Here is a 20,461-nt window from a genome sequence, read left to right as displayed (position 1 = left end):
TTCCTGATCTGTCCCGGCCATTTAAAATCGAGGTTGACACCTCTGACGCCGGACCAGGAGCTGTTTTTCCACAAGAGGATGCTAACGGACTTGATCACCCCGTCTGCTGTTTCTCCAGGAAATTCATCCCCAACGCAACACAAAAGGAAACCCTGGTTTTAATTAGGTCACTGACAACATTTTCATGTGTATGTCTGCAGCCAATTCACCACCGTTGTTCTCTCAGATCACAACCCGCTGACCTTCCTCCACCGCATGTTCAACGCAAATCAACGCCTCATGAGATGGGCTCTCCTCCTCCAGGAGTTCAACATCGAGGTCCGCCACAAGAAGGGGACGGACAACTTGATGGCTGACGCGCTATCCCGATGTCACGCAGATTGAGGCTCCCAAGTAGTTTTTGTTTTGGTTTAGCTGTAAGGATCTCCCTTTAAGGCTAGTGTTGGTAGCGCAAGCTACCATCTCGGGGACACTCCGCAGCGCTGAGGATCAGCGCAGCGCGATATTTTTGTGTTTAATCAGCCCGCCTTCAGAGATCCAGGGATTTTAGTTAGTTAGTTAGCTGTTTTGTTTCTAGTTAGTTAGTGGGAGCACTCTTGTTTTTGGTGGCAACAACAAAAATAACTTTTAGTTGTTGTTTTGAGGGGGAGGGTGTTACAGACGCTGTCTGTTTTGTGGCCACAAGATGGCCTCGGTGCTCCTCCTGATCTCCTGGCTCCAGCTGAGCCAGGTGTCGCACATTATCCAATCAGGGAGCTTCCTTTAAAAGGCAGCTCCCTCTGTCATTCGAAGAGGGAAGCTTAGCAGAGGCCTGAGTGTTAAAGCTGGTGTTCCTCTTTTCCCTCCTAGAGCTGACTTATTTAGTCTCGTTGTGCAACCTGTGTGGTTTGGTTATTTCTTCCTAGTTCAGAGCTCGTTTTTTCGTCTTCTTTAGAATTCTCGTTAAAGAGTTCAGCTCACCCTTTTGGTGGAGTTTTTGTGTTTATTATTACTCGTTAAAGAGTTCAGCTCACCCTTCTGGTGGAGCTTTTTGTGTTTAACTCATTCCCTTAGTTTCCTGGTTTAGTCCCGGCGTTTTGTGTTTATTAATATTATTGTTCTTTGCCCAGTCCTGGATGGTCCTTGTGTTTTGTATCATCATTAATTCCCCAGTGTGGACGTCCTTTTGGTTTTGTATTCATTTTTCCTTTGCCTGCATAAAGCAGTGTTTTTAGTTAATAAACTCCTCTAAGAGAGTAAATCTTGGTTTGGTCTGGTTTTACACACATTTTTCTTTACGCCCTCAAACCATCATCTCCTAGACGAGCTGGGGGTCGTAAAACTCCTGCTACGGTTTGTCTAGATTTCTAGGCTAGCATAAACCGGTAACGAGTGAAATTATCCAGAAACTGGGATTCAAATCTAAAAGTGCCACTAAGCTCTCATTTTATTACAACCAAGGTAGGCCTGTGCAATATAATCCCAAATCTATTGCTATCGCAATACCTGTGAGATCAAGAATACCTGTATTTTTGCATGAAATGCTTCTGTAGCTATTGTAGGAAAGCACTGACAATGCAGAATTTCTCCAAGCTTGATGAAAAGTTAGAATAAATCCACAAGTCATAGGATATTTTGTGTTGTTTTTGTGAATGATGTGTGCAACTGTATGAAAATGAGCTGCGGAAGTGAGATGACACTAGAGGAAAGCCGATGCTGGTTGCTAGGCAACAGTAGAGGAAACATCCAGACTTCAGCTAAACCTGCACCAAGTTGTAGAAGGAAGGGGGGAATCTACTCTAGGTGTTGCCAGGTGATAGGCGGGATACACCCGATTGGCCAACACACACACACACACACACACACACACACACACACCCCTAAGATCAGCATTGAATCTTTTAGCATGCACATATTTACCTACACAAGCCGTATGCTTACATTTCCTTTCTTGAGATGAATATATGCATGTCTACTTAAAGATAAAGCAGAGAATCTTTTTCTTACGGGTGGATTATCTGAACCATTGGTCTGCATAATTTTCAGTCACTCTGGTGAATCATTCATGCTTGTTGGTGGGTAGTTTTCACTTCCTGCGCAAAGCGAAGGTTGGGCTCCTCACAGACGCCTCTGTCGCTGGTTTTCTGCTCGACAGGTAAGCTAGAGTTTGGTATGCTATTTGGAGAAATTCATTTCAGTTTACTGCTAGAAGTTAGCTGCAAGGTCGGCAGCTACTTGAAAACAGAGCATGCACGAGGATAACTGGGTGTTCTCTCATGCACATTTTTTCAATACTCGAAGAGGGCGGTTCTTTCCTGAAACATCCTCCACCACATCATCAATGTGTTTAAAGTCCACTGAAACGTCCCCATCGAGTCTCATCACAGCAGAATCCCTCTGAAGAAAGGCAGCACCACAACAGGATACGGGGTGATTAAAATGACACAGTAAAAAAAGGAGCAGAGGCTGCTCTGCGCTGCTATTTTGTGCTTGTGTCATCAATATTCAGACGATTTGCTGTATGGACCCGGCCGTTAGATGACTGATGAGAACTGGTTCAGAGAGCAGAACGAATCTCTCGCCATTCTCTTTGGAACAAACCCAACTGTCCTGCTACTGGATGCATAAAAGTACTTCATCATCATTGATTTTTTTTCCATTTGTTTTCTGTAGACTGAAAAGTAGCAATACTCTGAACCAATTTCAAACCCAAACAGTGGTTTATAAAACATTGATCTTGCTGCTAAAGAGACACAAGCCTTTCCACAGTGTTTCTCCTAATTTAATGCTGCCAAGTTACAAGTGGCTTTATTCTAACTACATCTTTGTTTTTTTCAATAAGCGTGCCGGGGAATCTAGTATGAATTAATACCTTAAGCGTGATTTTCTGTGGAAAAAAGCTCTAGCACTCCTGTTTCAGGAAGTAAAATTTATTTGGAGGAGGCTGGGGTGGAAAACGGCCTCTGATTGGCTAACAGCAACACGACTCCTCCACTACTGCCGTTTGCTCCTTTTTCTTGAGTAAAAAATTGCAACGTAGATGTCTTATCTCGACAACTAACACAAGCCTGAACCTGTTGCGCAGCTGCTAATGCTAACAGTTAGCTTCTTCTAGCCAAGATGAGTTCTGCTCTCTTCTGGCCACAAAGTCAACACGGCCTTCTGCAGTCACGAGCCAAGATGGACGGGTCCATGAATGCTGGTTTACAGTGTGACAAAGATCTGAGTGGCTTTTTCTGACCTTAGCACTTATTAGTATCTTATTTTTTTCACAACTAATGCAGGAAAAGTAGGTTGAAGAATATTTTCACATTCTGCATGCATGTGAAACTCAGCATGATCTTTTCTATGTGAACCTCTGCTTTAAAAAAGAGAAACCACAAAAGTACTTTCAAATTTTTTCAAACTTTTAAATTAAATTCTAAAAGCTAATTAGGGTGAAAATGAATTTTTATTGAGTTGATCTGTGTGATAAGAAAGAATCACTGCAGGACATCAAAGAAAGCAGAAAAAGTACCACAAACAAGTTCAATTCAGTTCTAGGTACTTTATAAACAAATAAAGGAACTAAATACTTTTTATTACTTTTTCCCCTGAAACCTAAGCAAAACTTGACTGTTTTTGGGCTTTTTTCTGTTTTCAATTTTACAGGACTGAATATTTATTTTAATATCTCAACCACTTCACATGCTATCCCACCTTGGCACAGCTCAAAATGACAGTTTAAAATGCAAACACTTCAGGAGAAGAAGACACATGGGCACTTTGAACATTAACTCGCAAACAGAGTCTAAAAATAACCAAACAAGTGCTTCTGTGTTTAAATGACTTCAAGAATTAATGAAGAGCAACCAGCTGTAGAATAAACAAATACCTCACAATGGAATTTAACTCAACTTTCCTTCTCCTCTTCTTCCCCCTTAAATTATGTCAAAGCTATATACATATACATACATACATATATATATATATATATATATATATATATATATATATATATATATATATATATGTTCTTTATTATCTGATTGTCTGATTTCTGTAGTTCATGCTAAATTTTTGTTTTTACGCTTCAAATTAATTTAAGTTAATTTGAATCTGAATAATTTTTATTACATTGTAATTATTCTTTATTAAATCTGCTATACCTGTTAATTATAATTTTATGTATGCAAAAATATGAACCTGTTGGCATTGTTTCCACTCTTTTACCACTTTTACGACTGTAAGAGTAAACCAAAGTTAATTTTTTGTTTCCTGTCTGTCTTTGAAAATAACAACCAAATGTTTCTTTCTTTTCAAACTCTGAATCTTTCTGTTTAAAACTGCACGCCGCTACTTATTTACAAGTGAAATCTAGAAAAAGACTCACCATAGATGACTGAAAGAGAACGGTGTCCCTTTAAATCCTGCATTAATGCTCTCCTTTCTCCTGCAGTTCAAGCCCTTCCTCTTTGTTCGAGGAGTTAACGCTCAGAAAAGTTTAGCACATGTTTATACAAACTCACCAGATCCGACTCCTCACTCGTGGAGTAAAACATTTCTGTGGCTGTGCTGTTCAGCCAGGCTAGGAGAAATCTGCTCAGCCGCTGCTCATCTCCTTTAGGAACAGGAACTCCTACCAGCCGGGCTACTTTCGCACCTACAAATCTTCTTGTCCAAGTTCCTGAGGGGAACAGCTCTGCCTGCGGAGCTTGTGCAACGAACGTTTCAGCCAGAGAGGAACGCTTCAGTCCTTCTTTGGCCTACTTTAGTCCCTGAGAGGAAAGAGGCAAGTCAAACGTCTTTCCCACGCTGGAGGAGCACTCCTTTAGAGCACTACAAACGTCTTCCAGCCCCAAAAAACAAGCCCCACTGCCCCTCTCTCTCTCCTCCCCCACACACACACACACACACACACACACACACACACACACACACACACACACACACACACACACACACACACACACACACACACACACACACACACGCACACACGCACACACGCACACACGCACACACGCACACACACACACACACGCGCGCGCACAGCCAGTTAGGAAGTAAGATCTCCGGCCAACGGGGCCAGCCTGAAAATTCCAGAAACCACCAAAAACAGCTGCAGAAGCTTTTAATGTCTGAGCACGAGCGTGTGATCTGCAGAGTTTACATGTGTTCTACTTTGCTTTCAAGAGGTTACACTTGGCAGAGAGGGAGGCTGAAGGATCTCAACCGACTCCGTCGACACAACACATGCTGCCGAGACCAAAAAATGTCAGGAAGTAATTATCTTCCTCGATGCCATATTTGCTTTCATCATTGACCTGTTAAAAGTTTGAGTTTGCGATAGATTTGAGTTTGGCATATGTCCAAATGGAGTGTCTCAGGAAAGAAAAAAAGTGCATAAGATAGTGCAAGCTGTTATGCATCTACTAAAATTACAGACATATAAAAAAGATGGTTAATTCATCAAGAGACAGGGAGCAGCTGGCATAAATCTAAAAACTTCAGCGGTTACTTGAAAAGAAAGATCCGTCTTTGTGATCTGACATCAGAGACCTGGTTTTGTTCAGTGAAATCAAACAAGCTCTGAGCATGCCTGCAGGATCACATGTTAAATATTCAAACTACAGTAAAACATGACTTAGAAGCTTAGTCACGAGTTCCCAAAACGAAAGCATAACTAATCCACAAGCTCCAGATATAAAATGGGAGCAATGACTCAAGAATACAGCGGTGTCACTGGAAAAACCACACCGACTGTCTGACACAGAGGAGCACGGTAGAATTATGTGTCCAACCTGTATGACCACACAGCCTGTTAGCTTTAGTCTACATTCTACTCAAGCCAGATGTTTGATTATTTCTGGTATGAAAAAAAAATGTTTTCTGGGCAGTCCCAGAATCTTAATCCTAGATTATTTTGTGTTTGATCAGGGTTAACCCCATTCTGGGGATTAGCATCAGGTTGTGTGCTCAGAATATGGTAAGCTGTGGAATTGTTAGTCTTATCTGACCATGACAAGAACCCAGAATATTTGCCTGTATATGTATATGTGTATATATATATATATATATATATATATATATATATATATATATATATATATATACGTATATACACACACATATATATATATACACTTAACCTGCCTTGCCTGCTGGTGGTGGTCAGAGGAACTGGTGGTGCCTGTGTTCAGCAGGCCCCGAGGCAGCTGTGGCTACATAGTAGCTCATCACCACCAGCGTGTGAATGTGTGTTGTGAAGCGCCTTGGGGGTTGTAGAACTCTGTGAAGGCGCTATATACGGTATGTGTAGGCCATTTATCTGCACAGGAACAGGCCCTAAACACCAGAGCAACAGTGTAAGATGCTGGCAGGGAAAGCTTACATGGAAGGCCACAACCAAGTGGCTGGCATAGTGCACAAGAACATCGGTGCAGAGTATGGACTGCAAGCCCCAAGGTCAAAGTGGGAAACACCCCCTAAGGGCTGAGAACGAGAGAGCCAAGCTCCTGTGGGACTTTCAGATCCAGACTGGCAAAATGGTGATGGCAAACCAAGCGGACATTGTGGTGGTGGACAAACAAGGGAGGACAGCCGCTGTGGTTGATGTGGCAATACCAAATGATGGTAACATCAGGAAAAAGGAACAAGAGAAACTAAAGAAGAATAGGCAGTTCGAAATCTGGGTGTTGTGATTGATGAACACCTGACCTTTAAAGATCATGTTGCCTCTGTTGCTCGTTCATGCCGCTTTGCGCTGTATAACATACGAAAGATCAGACCATACCTAACACAACATGCCAGCCAGCTCCTGGTGCAATCTACTGTCATCTCCCGCCTCGATTACGGCAATGCCCTTCTAACTGGTCTTCCAGGCTGTACTGTGAGACCTCATCAAATGGTCCAGAACGCAGTGGCTCGTCTGGTTTTCAATCAGCCAAAAAGAGCACACGTTACCACTCTGTTCATTGAGCTCCACTGGCTATTGCTAGCAGCACGCATCAAATTCAAATTGCTGACACTAGCATACAAAGTCCGAGATGGTACGGCTCCCATTTACCTGAATCCTCTTGCAAAGGCTTACGTCTCGGCCCGGCCGCTCCGGTCATCACAGGATCGTTGGCTAGCAGTGCCTACACCACACTCAGGACAATCCAGACTCTTCTCATGCATCGTTCCACAAATGTGGAATGACCGACCTAGCACTATGGGGCTTCCTTTTCAATTTTCAAGAAACTCCTGAAGACCCTGCTCTTCAGAGAGCATCTTCTAAACTAGCACCCTCCCTGCACCCGTCCCCCCTCTATACCGTCCACTCCTTTTTCCCTCCTCTCCATGATTGATGCCAAGTTGTTGTTGTTGTTGTTATTGTTGTTGTTAGCCTCAAGGGCAATATGCCGATTATCACTTGTAAGTCGCTTTGGACAAAAGCGTCTGCTAAATACATAAACATAAACCTAAACATAGAGAAGTACCAGCTAGGGCCTCAGAGAAGAACTGGAAAGGATGGAGAGTGAAGACATCGGTGGTGCCTGTGGTCATTGGGGCACTCGGGGCAGTAACCCCCAGACTGGAGGAGTGGCTAAAGCAGATCCCAGGAAAACCATCAGACATCTCAGTCCAGAAAATTGCAGTTCTAGGAACAGATAAGATTCTGTGTAGAACCCTCGAGCTCCCAGACCTCTGGTGGAGGACCCAAGCTTGGAAGGATGAGATGAGGAGGGGTGGGAAAATTTTCAATTAATTCTGAAGAAGTTGCAAAGGAATTAAAATTTTTTAGCTGCTAATTTAGCTTTATAATAAACTAGAATGGCATTAAAATGGTAGATCTTGTTCTGTTTTCAGTTTTACAGGCAACAGTCTCAACACAGACAGTCTGGTTTCTTTGCCAAAAGCTGATTTTATTAAACTTACCTTGGTATTTTTGCACTTACCTGTATTTGCACTAAACACTTGCTGGAGGACCACGCTAAACATACAGATTTTTAAAAAATTACTTTTGCCAATAAAATAGGATATTTCTCCTCTTGAAGCATTTCTACCTTAAATGTAAGATAAGTTATCCAAAGTATGGCGGATGTTTGCACAACAATGTATTTCACAGTTACCGGTCCATTTCATGCTCTCATTAAATAAAAAAAATCACAAAGCGTAGTTTTCACTCCCAGAAAATCAAAGTTTTTTTTTTTTATTTAGGAGATTATGACCTACTTGTTTTGTGAAGCAAACAATTATCAGCTCAGCTTGGAAGAGCTCAAGTAGACGTTGACAAATAAATGACCTCTGGTACTTCTGTGGCTTGGAAAGTGGTTCTGGGCCTGCCTTTAGCCTATCGATTAGCGTGCATGCACAGTGATGTCAGCAGCCTTTCATACACAAATACCAGCTTGGATGGCGTAACAACCAACCCACAGTAATTGAACCATGAGCAGGAATCAATATGAAAAAACCTAACTGCCAGCAGGAGTTTCCCTTCATGACAATGTCACCTTGTGCTGTACAAATGTTTCACTATTGTTTTTTTTTATTTAAAACCTTTAAATAACTCAAAAGCACTTGGAATGATGAGTTATTATACAAAATAAAATAAATAAATCTCATTAGAAATGAGAAAAGAACAGGAAATTGAAGTAAAAATTTCTTACATTTTCTAATGACAGAGATATTATAATTAATTGATCAATAGTTTTATTATCTATCAGAAGCACCATTAAAACAGGCCGTATCAGCAATGTTTAATGAATTTAAATCAACCACTACAAAACCGAAGTGCACTGGATAACTGAGAGAATGTCAGTAAAGCCTCTCCGAAGGGGTTTCGTGTTGCCAAGAATGCTATTAAACAAATGAAACCATCCAAGAAACCTTCAAGTGCTGCTGGATAAATCTTTCACTCTGTCTAGAAAGAGAAAATCCTCCACAAATGGCCACCGTTAAACTGAATGTTAGATTATTTTGCACAAGTACAGTGCTGCATTCAAATAATCCACCAGTTTCGTAAATCGTCTCTGATCTGTTCACTGAAACTGTTCAAACAGTGTGTCTTTTTTCTTTATGAGGCCCCTTATTTTTCAGCTATTTTACATTAAAACTGTGGGATTACCTTTTATTTGCAGGAAACTAACTAGATTGTTAGCTTGGCAAGCCATCCTATAATTACTATTTATTTATATACCTGTCTGGCTACGAAAGACCTCAGTTGTGGGGCGGATTCTATGGTTGTCTCTGAACTGTGTTCGCACACAATTGGACAGCCCCAGGACCAGTCACGTATTCAATGCAATGAAAATCACCCAACGGGGCAGTCCGCCATACACTGTCCAAGAAGAAGCACCACCATCAGCTAATGTCTCAAAGAAAAGCCCAAGTCTACGTTACTTCTGTTTTTTTTATCCGATTCCATGTTTTCTGGTTCTTCACTATACGCAGAGTAAATAGACCTTGTTTTTACCTTTGCTGACATGTTTCGACTTTCACTGGTGTCTTCATCAGAGCTTTCCCTGTTTATCTGCGGGCAGCAGAGGACGATTTCGGGGTGACGTTGGGGTGACGACCCCAATAACTTGGTTTTGGGGTCATCACCCCAACGCCACCCCAAAACAAGCTCTATTTGCTCTGTGTATAGTGAAGAACCAGAAAAAAATGGAGCCCAAGTCTAAATTGTCTAAAGCCGTTTCAAATGAGTGCCATTCTTTAGTCGCCATCTTTGTTGTTTTTTCTGTTGCAGCTCTGAAGTCATCGTAACAATAAACAAAAGCTTTGAAGTAATGGTACTAAGCCAATCCAACATCTCTCCACAAACATAGCACTACGATTGACCTAGCCAGTGGTAGACCTGCTGAGGCTATAATGGAGCATGGCTAGACCAGCCTAAAGGGCAAAATATTTTCTACTGCGATGATCTGTCTACATTTCTAGGCTAGTTTTCAAAATAAACTCAAAGTCTGGATTAACTAAGACCACTTACAAAGATGACCAAAAAAGTCAGGCTTCTCGGAAGCAAAATACAAATGTTTTAAATGTAATTTTTTAAAATGTTTTATCTGCTTTATTGGAGCAATTTCCAACATCTTGACCCCAGTGTCAGTCCTACGGAAGCGTATTATGGTCAGTGTGAGGAAAACAATAAGGATCGATATCTCGTAATAACGAGAAACTTTCTCATTAAAAAGTGATAAAATTCTTGTTTTTCTCGAAATAATAGCGTGTTTCATGACTCGTAATAATGCTAAATCTCTAAAGGCAGAAATGTCGACATCTTGCGGGATGTTTGAATCACATCCAGAAGAAACAAAATGAGAAGATGGAGACAGAGAGAGCTTCTTTATGCCTTTTTAAGAAGCAGTAAAAATGTATTCCTCCACACTGTCATCATGTTGTTCTCCACTTTGAAAACAACGGAAAAAACAGCCCTCGCTTGGATTTCCTGTCCAAGCAAAATCGCAGTACTTCCGCTTTGTACTTGAGGTTCAGCTTTCAAAGTAAAAGTTGACTTTCTTTTTGTGCTTTTTCACATTTAAAAACTTTGAAACCTTTTATGTTAAATTATATGCCTGATATTACTCTCTCTCTGTGGGAAATCAGTGGGTGTTTTTATGTTATGTGCCTACAATTAAGAAGAGCAGTCAGTCTGCTGCTTTGGCAACGGGGTGTGCAAGGCGGAGCCGGTGTCGGTATAGTCACTGAGATCTGCTCAGGTGCCAGATCGGCTTGGGGACCTGCGCCCGGCAATGACGTCACACTATAGGGAGCCTAAGTCACTTCCGCATCACGGGTCCCCGGAAGAATGAAAAGATGAATGCAAGTCAACGGGGCTAAAAAAGATATTTTCTAATTCCGCTTGTTTTGTGCCATGGATTTCACATATGGAGTTCTGTGAATTTTAAAGACACATTTTGATACCAAGAACGTGTTTATTTTCAAACGGGGGAAATGCCATTTTAGGTTTTATGTGAAAATAAGTCCAGGACTACAAACACACTTCACGAAAGTGACGTCATCGAACCAGACGCGGACAAAACTGAGGGAAAATGGCTGTAAGTTCAGCAAATTTCCCACAGGAGGATAGAACCACCATAAATCTGGTCATTTGGTAAATAGCAGCTACTTTGGCGAGAGATTATGTGGTGATGTCACACATGCGACGTGCCGATTTCTAGTTTGTAGTCATGCTAATTATGAACCTTTACAAGCGAATAAATCTCAAAGTACGTGACTGGCATGGTTGAAACACCCATCATTACTTTTCATTTAAATTGCAGTACAACATATGTTCGACCCAGGGCGCAAGGCTAAGCGGATTAGAAAATAGCGTTTTTAGCCCCCAGGTTTCTGATGGGGTCCAAGAAATGGGACCATATTAGTCCTGTGCTGACAATGCTTCATTGGCTTCCAGTTTCCTAGAGGGCACAGCATAAACTCCTTTTATTTGTCTATCAGTTTTCTTAGGGCAGTGCCCCTCCATAACTTGGGGATCTGTTTAAGACATGTACCCTCAAGGTCATTGCACTCTGCAGATCAGTTCCTGTTGACTGTGCCTCGCTCCAGGTCCAGGACTTGTGGGGATGGGACATTTTCTGTTATAGCACCATTCCTCTGAAACAAGTTACCTCTCAACATTAAGCTGTCTCCAACTTTGGCTGCTTTTAAGAGTCACCCGAAGACTCATTTTTATCGTCTGGCTTTCACCTAATCTGTTCGGTGACTGGTTTTAATTGGTAAATAGTTTTTATTTTATTTGCTGTTATAGATTTTTCTTCTTATTGATCTTAGTCTTATTGGTGTTTTGCTTTCTATGTTTTATTTGTGCTGTGTTCAGCGCTTTGGGTCCCCCTTGAGGATGATGGAAAGTGCTAAACAAATGAAAGCAGATTGATTGTTTAATATTAGTTAAAACAATCCCCTGATCTTGACAACATGAAGATGAATCAACATATTTTCCAGAACGTTTCAAAGGCATATGAACCAGTAAAAATAACAAATAGATTAATTCAGAACACTACAGCATGAATCAACAGTAGTAACTAGTGCAATCAGACTGGAGAATCCATGCTGAGCCCAACGTGACTGATTAATAACTGATGAAAGCCTTGGAGTCGACAGCCAGCATCAGACTGGGGTTGCCTAGCTGTTCCACACGCCCATCTGATTGAGCCCAGAGATCACTTGTAATTACAGATAATTAGGGAAAGAAACGTGTCACAAAAGAAGAGAAATCAAACGAAAATGATTGAAGAAAATAAAGCAGTTGTACTTCCAGTTTTCACCTGTATCTTCTCTAGAAACTCAATCACAAAACACGAGATTTCCAAACTTTTGCAAGTTTTAATAAGCCCTACGATGAAATGAATATAAGCTCACCCTTAAGAAATCTCTGGTCCGAGGAGACAGGGGAAGCCAGTCGAGCATGTCAGCAGGGATGAAAATCATGATGTCAGAGGATGCAAACATTTGATGTAGTGACATGTACAGCGGTCTGCAGGTTTAAGCTGCAGCGGTGCTGCGTGTGGTGTTAAAGGAGATGCTTCACGCTCACTGAACACATCAACACATCGGCTGTTCCACATGGACTCATAGGAAACACCCTTCAGCTGGCAAACTGGGACTGTGACCAATGCGGTCACGGGCGGGTCAGGAAAGCAGAGGCAGAGATGATGGACAAAGTGACAAAGCTGCTAATTCGACAAATGGGGTTCAGGTTGCAAAAGTAAACGACACACAACAACAAAAAATAATTGTCCCAGGAATGGATTATCTTTTGGTAAAATGATCAGAATATGACAGCCAGTGACAGCCAGTGGGGCTGGCAACTCATACATGAAAATATATAGTCTAGCCACAACCGATAGACAACTTAGTCATGGGGTGGAAGCTAGGGTTGTCTTTCAAGACAGTGCTAGGACCAATCGGAGCAACGGGATGCCATCTTTTTTCTAAATAAATGATTTAAGCACCTCTATCTGCTCATGTCTCAAAGTAAAGCCCAAGTCTAAAACATTGAAAGTTGTTGCCAAAGACGTTTCAAACAAACGCCATTCTTTGTAGTAATTCTCTGTTGCAGCGCTGGTGCTGAGCCTGCTCAACATCTCTCTACAAACAGAGCACTGACTTAAAATTTGTTGGGCCAGTGGTAGACCCGCTGAAGCTACAGTGGAGCGTCTAGACCAACGTGCAGAGAAAAATCTTTGGCCTGCAATTCGCCGCCAGGACAACAGAGGGTGTAAAACTTCTGCTCCACCTCTTCATTTAGTTGCTACCTCCAAACTCACATTTCTTGTCATTTCTTTTCACAATTAAAAAGTTTACTGCGTATCTTTGTTCTCCATTTGAGTGGGGAAAGGGTAGAACTGATGATTTAAATAAAGCAGTCTCCTGACCAGTCACAAGCTTGCAGTCTCTGTCACTTTTGATAGATAGTTAAAAAAAACTGGACATCTCTCTGTCACCCTTTGCGGGCCTGCCAAAGAGCCATGCATTATTGCATGATGGCGTTGAGTGTCTCCATACCCACGCAAACAGAGAAGCATAAATCAGGTTTTACGCTTAACTACGGAAGCCCAGATGGAGGACAAAAAATCAGATTTTCCCAAAATGAATTTTTATTTACAACAAATTTGAATTAATTGATAAAATCAGTTTCTCGACCCTTCCATTTATGTTACTCATCTCACTTTTTTAATCATACAAGAAACTCAAACTTTGTCTCAGCATTTGCTTTACAGCCAGTAAGAACAGATCAGTGAGAGACGGTACTTAGGAGGACATGTTCTATAGACCCACAGAGGTGGCTGCTTGTGTCCGCTTCATCCCCCTCTTTGCAACGATTGTGTCTCTGACAAAGAAGATTAAAACCTGCTTCAGCCTCTCAACTTATCAAGGATTTAGAGTAAAACAAATGACTGACATGAATTACTGTAAGAAGATGAGAAAAGAAAAGCTTCTATTTTAATTCTGTTAAATTAATGCAATATTTTTTGGCTAATTCTTGCATGGTATCCAACCATATTTGAGAGTTTTTGATCTCATTTTGATCTCTTATAAGCTTTAAAGCAATGTTTTATGGGGGTAATTTGCACACCCACTCTTTTGTCTTGCTATTTCTCAGCTTACAGTAGCCTCCTAAAAAGTGATTTATTTAGGCTAAACTTTTGCAATAATGACTAATTCTCAACTTTCAAAATCTAAAACCTCTTTCCAGTGAAAAAGTGGACATTTATACAAATTTTGTTAAAAAAAACTGTTCAAATATGCCTCAATTGCATCATTCCAAACAAAACAAGAACTACTCTGAAGTTCTCAAACTGTCTAAATGGAAATGTGAGAATCACAAGTTTAAAGGTGAAATATGTAAAAAAAATGAAGTAAACATGGCATCCTGCTGTCAAATTTAGTTATTATAGTCCAGTTTTATAAGCCAAAAGTTACTGTCTCACTGCTGTTCTGTGAGTTTTATTGGCTGTTGCCAGTTACAGATCAGCACCAGAAGATTATACATGACAAACAAAGACAAGTCAGGAAGTAAAACACCACAATTGACACATTTTCACTTCCTACACACATTTCACTGTAACATCTAGTTGTTGGTAATTGAAGAAGTAGCTTGAGATATTTTCAGAGTCAGCTAGTTGCTTCAAATTCTCCGTTAGCATTGTTAGTTCAACGTTAGCCTCTAGCCTGCTTCAGCCAGTATTAGAGTAAAAATAAAAAGATGCCGTGACTTCTTTAGGGTATAAGAAATAACTTCTGGGTCGTTTTTGTTTACAGGCTTCGATTCTTTAAAAAACTCTGGAACTTTGTGCCTGTCAGTGTCGAATTCCAAATTCTAGAGCTGCTGCGCTAGCTCGGCGCAGACTCAGCAACCTCATGCTCACAGATTGTAAAGAGTACAACGCCCCTTTTTTTTTTTTAAAAAAAAAAAAGAAAAACAGACAACCCTGTTTCAATGTAACCTTCCTTCCAATGACTGAGACATTAGACTGTTTTGTGACTATTTCACTGTAGAATTCTTACATATTGCTCCTTTACCTGTTTGACAGTCATTTGTTAATACAAGTTTCCCCTGTCTGGATCGTTGTGCAAACGGAGTAAGTTCCCATTCTTTCATTGAACCTGTGAGATCCATCTCCTCTGGGAAAAGAAAGGTGATCCAGCAGATTGTCTTTCACAGAAGTCTTGTTCAGTCACTAGACTGAAGGGAAGGTAAAGTCCAGAAACAATCTATGATAAAACTAAGCTCTATTTAAAGTAAGGGCAGCGTGATTCCTGCCTCATGTTTGAACCTCATACAGACTTTGCAATAACCCCCCCCCCACCACCACCACCCCCCACCCCCCCACCCCCACCCCCACACACACTCATCAGCAACAACTCTCCCCAAAGAGAAGAATTGCAACGAATAAGAAGAAAGTTCACACCAAAAACCAAGATAGAGACTAATGGTGCACACTTTGAACTTAAACAAAACCATTTAGCATTTTATGAATTTTTCTGGTCTTTTACCTTTTTCTTCTTAGGCATGCTTGTTCTTCCACAACGGCCGGGACACCTGTGTCGCCTGTCTGCTCCACAGTCACTATAATGAATTATGCAAATACCCTGTTTTTTTGTTCAGAGTGCCATGACCCTGGGGTGCAAGCAGCTGATGCCCAGTGTTAAAAAAAAACAAAGCTAACCTCTCTGGGATAACGATGACTGCTGCGATGCCTGCAGAGCAGGTGGAGTCTACGGTAGAAGACGTGAGACGCGGTCAAACAGAAGAACACCAGCAGTGAGTGACACACACAATGACATGACCATAAGATGACACGCACTTCAGCGTTTAAGCTCTGCAGCGTCATGGTTAGCCCTCAAGTGTTTTTCTTTGCCTGGCTTGGCTTTAAACTTTAATTTGACAGTGTGACACCTGTCGCACGGTACTCTCATCTATCTGAAAAAACACATGTTTGCTGCACGCTCACACACACGCTCTACTTGGAGACAAACACACTATAAAACTGTAATAATAGAGAACAGCTAGCTGTGATGCTCAGCCTTACTGATCCTGCAATGCTGCTGTAAAACATGTGACCTCCTGCAGCTGTGCAGCCGCTGTCAGGCAGACAGTAAGATAGTAACAGCACCATCTGGAGAACTAATCCGGCTGGCACGGCCCACCCCGCCGATTACGACTGTGGCATTCAGAGTCATTAAGCTTATTGGACAGACAAGTGGATACCTGGGATCAGGCAGAGGCACTACAACTGGATCCAAAAGCCTCCAGTTCCTGCAGCTTTTGTGTGCATAAAGTGAATTTAAAAAGAATTTATCATGTAAAGAAACAAACTAAACAATTTAACTATAATTTCTCAGATAAAATAATGTTTTTTTTTTTTTTTTTGCAGGACTGCAGCCCAGCCTTTCTTACCAACGTGTTTCTGCGTTTACAAATTTAACAAAAACTACAAAATCTTCAATTACCAGAAGCAGGATAACTGATCTAACTCATCAAACGAGAGCTCACACGTGATAATTCAATGTTGGCACTCTCCAGACACCAACTACACACTTTTAATGTCAAAACTTAAATAGAACGGTATGCCATCTCAATAAAAACATGACTGTATTCTGTTCTTTGACCATTTTCTTTACACCTAATGGTGATAAAAATGCTTATTTGGGATTTTTTTTTTTTTTTACCAGAAATGCCAAAACTGTTTCCTGTCACTAAATACAAAATGGGCTGAGAACTAAGAGTTTTAATTTAATGATATTTTTGTATATTTGAATATTTCCTAACAGACTCTGGTAATAGTTTGTGTGATTCGACCCCGACCTTTCACCTTAAAAACATCACCAAGCTGAAATACAAAACTGACAGATAAGAATATTTGATGAGTTGTTGAGAAATGCCACCAATATATATATATATATATATATATATATATATATATATATATATATATATATATATATATATATATATATATATAAAACACTTTTGAGTTTATTTGCAACTTTCATAAGATTAATAACTTAATTTTGGGCTAAACTAGCAAAACTCTTTGTTGGTCTGATTTATTTTAACACATCTAAGGAGGGAGTTTCCAAAAGGTCTTGACTGACTCTCAGTTTTCTCGCATGAACCGCTCTCATGTTCAGATAGTTATTAAATGCCTTACAGAGTATTTGTAAATTACACCAATCAGTCATGACAAATTGAATACCTCTGCTAATCCTGTTCCAGGATTCACACGGATTATCTTTTAACCATTTCTACAGAGATCTCACCCTAACAACCCTCAGAGTCAGGACCCATAGAATTAAGACTTATTTGATTACTTTCTTAGACCAAACACCACAGGGTCTTTTTTATGCACCACAATCTAGTCTTAATGTTATGGCTGATCAGTGTGTGTGCGTAATTACGTTTAATCCTCACATTTTAGTCCCTTTAGTCATTATTAAAGTAATAATGACGTTTTTAGATTTTCTTCAGTTTAGTAGGGTTTTAAATTTTTTTTAATGAAGTTCTAGCCTAGAAATCTAGATCGTCAGTTGCCGAAGCAAATATAAGCTCAACCGATTTCTGGGAGGGGCTGAGAGTAGAGTCGCTGCTACCCCACACTGACGGGGTGAGAGGAGTTTTTAAGCAAACTCTGTTTGTGACATCACAAATGGGGACTTTTTGAAATGGCTTGTTTTATGCTCACAATTCTTTAAACTAAATGCTGACAGAAAATTTATGGACAGTTTTTAGAGACCCACATTGCACCATAAAAAGATGCAAAAGGTGAGTTTGCATAATGTGTCTCTTTTAATGTGATATGATGATAAAATGTGAACTGGGATTTAAAGGGTTAAGAAAGTCAAATATTACACTTTAACCTTTAAATTGTTCAGGCAAATATAACTTTTTTAGTTAATCAAATTTCAAATACCATGCATATAATACACATCAACCTCTAAAAATGTCTAACTATTATAGATCTGAGGTTTAGTTATGAGATATTCTTGTTTGCTTGGCTCAGCTATCCCAACTTAAATTAAAGTAGGCATAATAATAATGTTTAAGTTAAGTATGCATGGAGAAATGTGATGTTAGCTACCTAAAGTAATTTTTTTCAATGAGGGGGAGACCCTGCATTTATTGGTAGCGGTTTATATCAGTATTGTAAATTAAGAGTTAGATCATATCGGTTGTCTGTAAAATCAAAAATTTTAACACATCAGTGTTCTGCATTTTTTAAAAATAAATATAATCAAATGTAAAATGTAATCATTGGTATAATAAATTAATGTAACAAACCTGATCATTAAAATCTGACATCTTAGGATATTTCCTTATCTGATATTTTACAAACAAAACGTGACATTTCAGCTCCGTGCAGAGACAGTGTGAAGATGCTGAAAGCAGCAGAAGGACAGAAGCATTGCCATATGGCAGTGATCTGAAAATGGCGGCCCGCGGGCCATGTTCGGCCCGTGAGCCCTCTCTTTGTGGCCCCCAAACCCCGCGCCCAACCCCCACCCCCACCCCCGATGGCCGACCGGGAGGTGTGGGATAGATACAGCTGAGGAAAATAATCCAATAATCGATGCATCCAGATGTGGGCATAAACGATTCTGCATCATAGAAGAGGAGCCATATTCAGTTATAGTGGAATGTAGTTTTGTTATTTTAACGGCGGCCCAGCGTTGCATCCAAATCTGTCAGAGCAGTGTTCTCCACATTTACCGGGTAGGAAACTTTGGTCTGCCTTTATGTGGTACTGCAGGGCTGAGCGCTGGAGTTGTAACCCGGGACCAAACCCGGACCGAATCAGCCCGATCGGTTCTGTTGGATTTGGGTCGTGAATTATGTTAATTGAGCGGGTTGTCATGTGGTGCGCTCCACCAGCGACTGAGAGAGAGAGAGAGAGAGAGAGAGATTGTCTGCTCACACAAGAGAGAGGATCAGAGGACGCTCCTCCAAACGCGTTATCATTTTCATAATTTCATTATTGTTTCTCCTGGAAGCGCTAAGTCAGACTGAGTGTTGTGATGTCGGGAGATCCGGCCTTGGGGAGGGAGCGGGGTCAGTGACGGCAGCTGCAGCATGATCATCTGTCTCTTATTTGCAACAGTGCACCATTTCCAGGAACTGGAAGTGAGCCACATCATAGCTGAGCTTCAGATAGCAGGTTTTGAGTCTTTTATCCTGATATTTAGACTTGTCGTCCCGGATTGGGTAACAGCAATGAGACTCTACCACTAACTTGCAATGAGGATGTTTTATCTCCACAGATACCTCAAGCCTGGAGGAGTTCTGCTGTGTGGTGGAGTTGCTAATGCAAATGGTTAGCTTATACTAGCCAAGATGTCCTCTGCTGTTTCTTGGACACTAAAACAACAGCCTTCCCCATCCTGAGCCAAGATGGATGAGTCCATGACTATTAAGTGCGGTGTTGTACCTGAATGTGTTTATTGAACTTGTTTATTTTTTGTAAACGTGAATTGAATTTGTTGGTTATGTTAAAGTGAGTAAGTCCGTTTGTTCTGGCATGGTTGAACAGATTTATGGACGTGACCATCACCACGGATCTAAAGCCTAGCTAAAACATCCTGGTAACCATAGAGTATGTAAAAAGTAGAACCCACAAATGCGGCCACCACAGGCAGTAGCGGTTGGTGCAGCATCTACTGTTCTATGCCTATGCTGTGTGGAGGACGGACGTCCTGTAGCCTTGGAAAATATACAACTGTATATAACATACTTTTATCGGTTTTTATCTGTTTGCTATGATCTGTCTGTTATATTGGCAATTGTATGTATTGTATGTCATGTTGTATGTTAAAAAATATTCCTTGACTTTGGGGGTTGTTCCCGTTCATTATTTCTACTCGGAAATAGAAATTTCTGAGTACGGAATTAACTGGGGAAAAAAATCTAATCAGAAAACAGTAGTCACAGAGTTGCATGGGTAATATTTAACTATTCATTTATTTGCTCTTCATAAATTCTCTCTCCCCCTCTCCCTCTCCCTCTCCCTCTCTCTCTCTCTCACTCTCAAAAAATAAGGAACAGTGAACTTGGTTAAAAAACATTTTAGTGACGAACTAAAGCGGCCTTTCCCAACACTGGTTAAGTGACAGTGTGATGCAGATCTGTCTAAGCTTTTCTACTCCTAGCCTTTCACTGTCCATTTTCCATCAGCATCTATTGCAAGACAGGCTTAGGAGACTTTTTTATGTTCAGCTTGCGTGTCAATCTCAGAATGTCCAATAATAGTCAGAAATAATATTTTTAAATGGTTTTTCAGTGTTCCACACCTTTAATTACATGACGAGAGGTTTGAGTGTGAGACATAATCAGATAGAGAGACTGTCAAACAGAAAGTGTATTCAGTAGTAAACCATAACTGTATCGCTCCATTCCCACCCCCTACTCCCCTATTCCCAAGTAGCTGATTTCATCCCTGGCAAAGCCACTCTCACTATAATCTGCCCTGATCCATCTGCACTGGCAAAAACTCAGATA

The 20,461-nt window shown here is 40.7% G+C and overlaps 1 protein-coding gene and 1 long non-coding RNA gene across 8 annotated transcripts in view; one reads left to right on the top strand and one right to left on the bottom strand.

Annotated features, from left to right (window-relative positions):
• The window catches only part of cacnb2a (calcium channel, voltage-dependent, beta 2a), a 107,157-nt gene that overhangs the window by 50,262 nt on the left and 36,434 nt on the right, over window positions 1–20,461 (bottom strand). Inside the window, exon 1 of one of the 6 annotated variants that reach the window (XM_070553130.1) lies at window positions 4,352–5,010. The exons of 4 other annotated variants lie outside the window; for them this stretch is intronic. In XM_070553130.1, the coding sequence (XP_070409231.1) occupies window positions 4,352–4,354 (3 nt within the window). In that variant the 5' untranslated portion in view covers window positions 4,355–5,010. Of the gene's footprint in view, window positions 1–4,351; window positions 5,011–20,461 lie in introns of those variants that run through there. One more of the 6 variants, XM_054751493.2, reaches the window with a different exon arrangement.
• LOC107382504 (uncharacterized) lies at window positions 1,690–19,619 on the top strand. Of its 2 annotated transcripts, none has more exons than XR_008566029.2 (3): window positions 1,690–2,134; window positions 15,578–15,733; window positions 19,228–19,619. It is a non-coding gene; the product is annotated as an uncharacterized lncRNA (long non-coding RNA). The 2 variants fall into 2 exon arrangements; XR_008566028.2 differs by lacking the exon at window positions 19,228–19,619 and adding an exon at window positions 16,347–16,552.

This window comes from Nothobranchius furzeri, chromosome 7, assembly GCF_043380555.1.
Source record: "Nothobranchius furzeri strain GRZ-AD chromosome 7, NfurGRZ-RIMD1, whole genome shotgun sequence".
Classification (NCBI taxonomy): Eukaryota; Metazoa; Chordata; class Actinopteri; order Cyprinodontiformes; family Nothobranchiidae; genus Nothobranchius; species Nothobranchius furzeri.
Note: the sequence above shows the minus strand (reverse complement) of the source record. Positions and strands in the feature narration are given on the sequence as shown.